This window comes from Octodon degus, unplaced genomic scaffold, assembly GCF_000260255.1.
Source record: "Octodon degus isolate 3935 unplaced genomic scaffold, OctDeg1.0 scaffold00011, whole genome shotgun sequence".
NCBI lineage: Eukaryota > Metazoa > Chordata > Mammalia > Rodentia > Octodontidae > Octodon > Octodon degus.
The window spans coordinates 26,839,833-26,847,557 of NW_004524587.1; the positions used below are offsets into that span (position 1 = coordinate 26,839,833).

General features: G+C 47.3%; 1 protein-coding gene across 1 annotated transcript; it reads left to right on the plus strand.

The window, feature by feature from the left end:
* Positions 1-1,441: 1,441 nt before the first annotated feature.
* Positions 1,442-2,523, plus strand: LOC101572332 (protein-lysine N-methyltransferase EEF2KMT). Its single transcript, XM_004625959.2, has one exon. The coding sequence runs from the start codon at positions 1,445-1,447 to the stop codon at positions 2,432-2,434; it is 990 nt and encodes a 329-aa protein (XP_004626016.1). The 5' UTR covers positions 1,442-1,444; the 3' UTR covers positions 2,435-2,523.
* Positions 2,524-7,725: the final 5,202 nt, after the last annotated feature.

Sequence of the window (7,725 nt, forward strand, 5' to 3'; positions counted from 1 at the left end):
AGGGTCTCACTACTAGATTGGACTTGTAGTGATCTGCCTGTTTACAGCTTTCCAAGAGCTGGGATTACAGGCACATGCCACCACACCCAGCCTCAATTGCCATCTCAGTGCTCCCTGGGGACAGGGTTGGCACGGGGCCTGCACCTGCTTGCATCAAGGCATGTTTTTGCTATCACTGGTAGACAACATGTACAAAGTTGAGATCTGAGTTGATTAAACCCAAAAAGCCAGGCTTGGGAGATAGTTTGGTGGTCTAAGCACCTGCTTGACAAGCATAAGGACCCAGGTTCAAACCCCATTACCATAAGATGTGCCACCATGCCAGTCACCAAAACTGGTCATGGTAGCACTAGCCTGTAATCCCAGTGCTGGGGAGGCTGAGATGGGAGTATCACTATGAGTCCAAGCTGTGTAGCTAAACCCTGTACCAAATAAATAAAGAATTAAAAATAAAAATAAAACTTCTAATTAAAAAAAAATCCCAACAAGTCAGCCATAGCTTTTGGTGGTGTAGTGGATAATCCTTGTGAGCCTGCAACTTTAGTTCTGGTGAAGTTCAGGGTGGTTTCTGGTTGTGAGGCTGGAACCAGATTTGTCCAACCTGCAGCAGCTCATGTGCCTCCTGTCCACCTGAACTCAGCAACCTGACCCTGTCGCTGTGAACTCCTAGATGGAGCCAGCCCACAGCTGTTCTGAGTTCTGAGCTCAGTTGCCTCCTCTCCCAGATGGTTTCTGGTCCATCACCCTCTCCTGGGGGACATCTGAACCTGAAGAACTCAGCAGCCTCCGCAGCTCATTGTGTGCACCCTTGGACATTATATTACTTCCAACAGTTCTTCACTGTGAATATCCCTGCATTGAATGACGTCAAATGCTAGCCTGTGCAGACAGCCTTGAGCACTCCCTTAGGATAAGCCACGGGAAGATAACTTTGCTGGATAATCAGCATGTATGGCTTTTGGATGCATGCTTTAATTGCATGGATAAACACACACAAACATCTTTTTAAAAATGAGCTCATGCTACATATGTGCATGTGTGCATCTGGTGTAATATACTGATGTTAAGTGAAAACATACATATGTGTAGGAGTGTGTGCATGTGTGTCTTGTATATTTCATAAGAGTCCTGAGGTGGATCTCTTGGATTGCCCTTGCACTCCAGGTAGGTGAGGGGAGCTGGCTTTCCTGGCAATGGTGTTGCCTGGAGCCTCTCCTAACCTAGCTAGCTTTTCCCTCTTTTGTCTGTCTAATGAGCCTAACTTTAGAGTCAGCCTGTCCAGGCAGAAGTGACTTTTAGTAAGTCTCCTTTGATCTTAATAAAGCTCAATGAGGCTTTTATCCTATCTTTCCCACCTACCAGACCCCTTGCCCTCACATTAGTTTCCTGAGGCTGCTGTCACAAATTACTTCCTAGCTTAAAAACAACAGAAGCCCGCCCCGCCATGGCGCCTGAGGAAGCTGCTGAGAACGTGCTCCTGCTTCGGAGTTTCCAGCGCCGCTTCCTGGCGGCCCGTCCTCTGCGCTCCTTTCCTTGGCAGATACTGGAAGAGAAATTAAAGGAATCACCAGATTCTGAGCTGCTGCAGGAAGTTTTGCAGAAGACTGTGAAACATCCTGTGTGTGTTCGGCACCCACCCTCAGTGAAGTACACCCGATGCTTTCTTTCGGAGCTCATTAGAAAGCATGAGGCGGTCCACACCGAGCCTTTGGATGAGCTGTATGAGGCGTTGGCAGAGGTCCTGACTGCTGCGGAGTCCACCCAGTGCCACCGGAGCTATTTGCTGCCTTCAGGAACCCCACTCACACTCTCTGAGAGCACAGCCATCGTGTCCCATGGCACCACAGGACTGGTCACGTGGGATGCCGCCCTGTACCTCGCAGAATGGGCCATCAAGAACCCAGCAGTTTTCGCTCACAGGACTGACCTTGAGCTGGGCAGTGGAGCCGGCCTCACAAGTCTGGCTATTTGCAAGATGTGCCACCCCAAAGCATACATCTTCAGTGACTGTCACAGTCGTGTCCTTGAGCAGCTCCGAGGAAACATGCTGCTTAACGGCCTCTCGTTAGAGCCAGGTGCCATCACTGATGCAGAGAGACCCCAGGTGATGGTGGCCCAGCTGGACTGGGAGGTCGCCACTGTCCCTCAGCTCTCTGTCTTCCATCCCGATGTTGTCATCGCAGCAGATGTGCTGTATTGCCCAGAGGTGATCCTCTCGCTGGTTGGAGTCCTGCAGAGGCTCGCAGCCTGCCACAGAGACCAAGCTCCTGACGTCTATGTGGCCTTCACTGTGCGCAACCCAGAGACCTGCCAGCTGTTTACCACTGAGCTCGGGCGGGCCGGGATCCGGTGGGAAGCAGTGCCTCCTCAGGAGCGGAAGCTATTCCCGTATGAAGAGCACTCAGAGACATCGATCCTGAAGCTCACACTGTAGGTTTCACCAACGGTTTGGAAGATTATTATGAAAATTAAATCACCCTGGCTTGTGATGCCAGCCCTGCCCCCAGGGCATGCTAAGACAGAGACTGAAACTGAGACTGGGCATAGTGGTGCATGCCTGTAATCCCAGTGCTTGAGAGGCTTAAAACAGGAGGATCACTATGGGCCCAATCTGTGTAGTGAGACCCTGTAGTCCCGAAAAAATAAACCTGTATCATAAGAAGTTTTTCATGTAGAAAAAAAAAACAGAAGTTTATTCTCATATAGTTCTGGAGTCCAAAACATTTACGTTTTAGTTTACTCTGTGTGTGTGCGTGCATGTGCGTCCACGTGCACATGTGCACACCAGGGGGCATCATGCAACCCACTACAGTGTCACCAAAGGAGAAAAGTCTGCCAGTGTCCTTCAGGAGCCTTGGGAGATCAGTTCCATGGCCCAAGTGAATACTAAAGCCTGAAGAAACTCAGTCCCTTATATACAACGCTGTAGTATTTGCACATAGCCTATGCCTTACATCATCACTTCTAGATTACTTTAATACCTAATACAATATAAATAATTTTGATGCCATATGATTTAAGGAATAATAAGAAAAGTCTGTACACAGTTGGTACAGATACAATCACAGTAGGCCTGACTGCGTAGTACCTAACAGCAAGAATAAAACTCTTTTTTAATAAATGTTTTCCACATGAGGTTGGCTGAATCAGTGAGTACAGAATGCATGTTTGAGGAAGATGACTATAATATGGCTCCATTTCTGTAAAAGAGATAATAGGACAGCACCCCAGATAGACATTACATTGCTCACTTAGTTGCCTGAGGGATGGGGGGGAAAATGTCACCCTGAAGGCCAGGGGACTACCTAGCTCCTGAACATGAAGGCACAGGTAGAGATTTGCTACTTGCCTGGAGGTCTCTAAAGAAGCAGCAGAACTAGGGGAGGACACCAGCTGTACAGAGCCAGAAGCTGGGAACCTGGGTCACTCATTGGCTGTACTGAAGTGAATCACTAGACCCCTCAGGGCTTCAGTGTCCTCCCAGACAGTCTCAGTTGAGATGCTGCAGTACTAGTGGGAAGAGCCCAGCCCAGCCCAGGCAGCTACTTCACCGGTGGCTTCTCCTTTGTCTCTCTAGGCTGGAAGGAAGCTCTTCCTACGAATACCAAGTGCTCTCCAAGGCCTTGGTCTGCTAAGGCTGCTGGGACAGGAGATGCCCATCCCAGGGGTGAGGTGGGTTGGTGTCCCAGGGTGGGTTGGACTGTTGGTATTACATTGAGGAGGGCTCAAGAAATATTTCTGGGGCTGGTGAGATAGCTCAGCGGTCTAAAGTGCCTGCTTACGCAAGCTTAGGCAAGTGCACAGGGACAGCAGTTCGATCCCCAGCGCCACATGCCCCATCAGCCCCGCCCTCAGGGTGGGCTGAGCTGGCCACAAAGGGGGAAAAAAGAAATATTTTTGGATACAAAGAATGCAAGGGGGACCCAGGGTTCTTGCTGGCCACTGCTGCCACCACCAGTGGGGTGCTTATGCTGGTCCACACTGCCCTCTTACCTCACCTTGGAGCCTCACAAGCCTGGGCAGAGCCTGAGGACAGAGCCGGCAGGGGTCGCAAATGAGTACAGAAATCCAGGACAGGAACCCAAAATAGCTCTCTTGGAGGAGGACTGAGCACTAGCACCTCGGGAAGCCAGACTGGTTGGACTGTTGCAGAATCCAAGAGATCAGAGAGATCAATGGAGAAAATGAGGATTTATTTCCAGAATTTTAGATGCACATCAGCCCAGCCAAGCTCACACCCAAAGTGTTGGACATCAGAACAATGGAAAGGTGCTAGTTTTATACATTTGGCTGGATGGGTTGATTTTTAGAGACTGGGGTGGGGGAGTGAGGGTACAAAAGCAAGACAAAGCAATTAATAACATCCTTTAAAGAAGACAAAGCTTTATGAATCCTGTTAGAACAAAATGACATAAACTGTGTTTACAGGACGTAGTTGCTAACTTTGCATGTACCAGAACAAGAAGTTATGGCTACAGGGGAAGGTTAAGTCCCCCCTTTGATGCTTTTCATAATAAGCTTTAATAGAGAGCTTACTGTTAACATTTACCTTGTCATGGGAGAGGAGCATTTGGCTCCCGATTGAACGGAGGAAGAATTATAACAAAAAGAAAAGGAGACTTACGTTGTAATGACTTATGTCGTCATGTATCCCAATGTTGCTCCTTAAGTTTGGCTGTACATAGACTGTCAGTCCTGGGGTGACTAGAGCAGGGTTGTTGTCTCCAGTCAGAGCCCCATCTTCTCAGGATCAACTGGTTCCAGCGGTCTGGATCCTGCTGGCTGGTCTGCCTATCTTGGGTGACGGGCTTCTGTGTACTGAAGCGGGCCCAAGGCACAGTTCCTGTAAATTTAAGAGCAGTAGGGGTAAGCAAGGTCACAGTCTGAGGCCCATCCCATATGAGCACCAGAATAGTTGGATTTTATTATCATTTTAACCAAAACAAAATCCCCAGGTGTGCATATTGAGCATATAGGGTCTGTCAGGCTTATGACATTTTTCTTGTACAATTTTTTTTAAATTTTATTTTATTTTGTGTGTGTGTGGCCAGCTCAGCCCACCAGGGGGCGGGGCTGGCTGGCATGTGGTGCTGGGGGATTGAACTGCGGTCTCTGTGCTTTGTTTAGTTTAGCTTGTTCTAAGTAGGTGCTTTAGACCACTGAGCCATCTCACCAGCCCCTATATGTCTATTTTTAAAGCCTGTATTTGTCTCCTTAAGATTAACTTTTTTGGGGCCAGGGAGATGGCTCAGTGGAATAAGTTCTTCCCTGGAAAGCACAAGGGCCTGAGTTCAATCCCTGGTTCCACCAAAAAAAAAAAAAAAAAAAAGATTAACCTTTTTAATTTCTAAAGATGACTTTTAATTTCATCTATGATTGAGGATGGCTGGCCAAGCAGGATTTTGTAAAGGCCGCACCTGTTGGTTTGGTGAGGGCGCACCAGATTCAGCGAGACCGTGAGTGCACCTCATCTCAAGTGGAGTTTTTGCCAGTATTTTTAAACAACTGTTTTAGTGTCTGGTTTACATGCTTTACGCTTACTGAGCCGTGTGGCCAGTGAGCCTTGTGAAGTTTTCATTTTGTCTTTAACATCTGCATGAGCTTCTGGCCTATCTTCACTCCAAATGTGGGTTTACTGTCTAACCCTAAGGCCAGGGCCAGTGTAAATCTTGGGAGGATGTCTCTTAACAGCATCTTGTTCACCTCTCTGTGTCAGTGTTGTTTGGGGGGGGGGGAGCTTCAACCTATCTTGAGAAGGCACAGACAAGCACTAGCGTATATCAGTAGCTTCAGATTGAGGTAATTTGGAAAAATCCATGAGCAGTTTCTCACGGGGGAGGCTCCTGTTTCCTGGATGCTCAGGGTCTGGGAGAGCCTTTGCCTTGATCTCTTTTGCCTGCAGGTCAAGCAGTGTTTACAAACAGCCCAAGCAACTATGGTGAGTCTTGGCACAGAGAAATGGTGAGCCAGTAATATTTTTAATGCTGAGATCCTTGAACATGTGTTTGATGAACACAGGCGCAGCACTTCGGGGATGGCCAGCCTCTCATCAGAGGGATTTTTTTTTTTAATCCCTCTTTTATATATTTTTAGCTTTTCTCACATATCAGATTTGTTTAACTTGCTAAGTAATTTGGGGTCTCTGGAACAGCCCCAATGAGGGGCATAGCTAGAGCCCCATTTGGGGGGCTGTCGTAATGGCCCATTTTGTCTCTTTTGGTCTTCTTTGGGCTCTATTATTCTAGTCCTCTTGTGTCCCCTGTAGTGTCTAATGGCTACTTTTCTTGGGACCTGTACAGCATCTAGAAGCTATAAATTTTTTTGTGTTTTATTGTTGTTTTTTTTTTCCTCTGTAGGCATCAGGAACCCTTCTTTTATATTTAGGGTCAGTACAGATGTTAACTATTTGTCCCTTGTCAGCAAAAGAGCCCTTGTCAAGGCTGTTAATTTTGTTTTCTGGCCGAGAGTCCGGTAGGCAGAGACTGGGCCTCTCCCACAGAGCTGAATCACCACTGCACATCCTGTTTGCGGACCCCTTTTAGCACAACCACACATTCACAAAGGAGCCCTCCAAGTTTGACTAGGAGCCAAGTATCTGGGTTAGGAGTGTTTATTATCTCTAGAGTTATATGGGGATTTTTGTATAAGAGCCCCTCAAGCAAGCGCAGGGTCCTGAGTTCAATTCCCAGTACCACAAAAAAAGAGCCCCTTAAACTGAGTCATCCTCAGATTTTTTTTTTTTTTTCCAGAACTGGGGATTGAACTCAGGCCCTTGAGCTTGCCAGGCAAGCACTTATTCTACTGAGCTATCTCCCTGGCCCCTTTTTTTATCCTCAGATTTGACAACAAATGGTGTCACTTTTGGTCCATTGAGGTCATAGTTGCTGCCCCAAAGTCAACTTATTAGCCTTCTGCATCAGCAAGTTGGTAGCAGCAAGATCCTAGAGCACGGAGGCCATCCAAGGGCTACAGAATCTGGAGTTTTGGCAAGTAGGTTGTTAAACAATGTCAGGATCCCATGACCTGGATTAGGATGTCTATGATTTTTGTTTGTTTGTTTGTTTGTTTGCTTATGGACACATGGGAAGGAAGTCTTGATTATATCGGACAGTCCTAAGGCTGAGGCCTGAGTCAGGGCCTCTTGGATTTGCTTTAATGTTTTTTTCTGGTCAGATTTCAGAGGAGGAACTCCTTTCTCCTCCCTTTGGTGGCTTATTTGAATTCAGTCTCCATTTTTTTGTTTTTGTCTTTGGCGCTGACCTGTATCCCACTCTTCCGTATTGTTATGTCCTTTGCTTGTAGCCATCGCCTTAGTGTCTCATTGGCCTTTAGCTGTCAGCACTCCAGTTCTTGCTCACCTTTTTGATGAACACATTTAGTTTTCTTTTCTTTTTTTTTGTGGAACTGGGGATTGAACTCAGGCCCTTGCGCTTGCCAGGGAAGCGCTTATTCCACTGAGCCATCTTCCCAGACCCCACATTTAGCTTTCATGTGTGGTTGTGCCTGTCACTTTGTCTCTTCCCTGCAGCTTGGCCATTGTTACATATCTTTCCCGCAAGGTGCGATCTAGCTGTGTAATCTTTTTGCAAAAAGCCAAGCTTCTCTTGTGGCTTTGTCCCTGTGTTACAGTGAGTTATCTCTAGGGTGACCGGTACTTGTGTTTGCCCCGTCTCTATCTGCCACAGTCACTCTTTTTTCCCTTTGGCTTATAGTTGCAACTTCTCC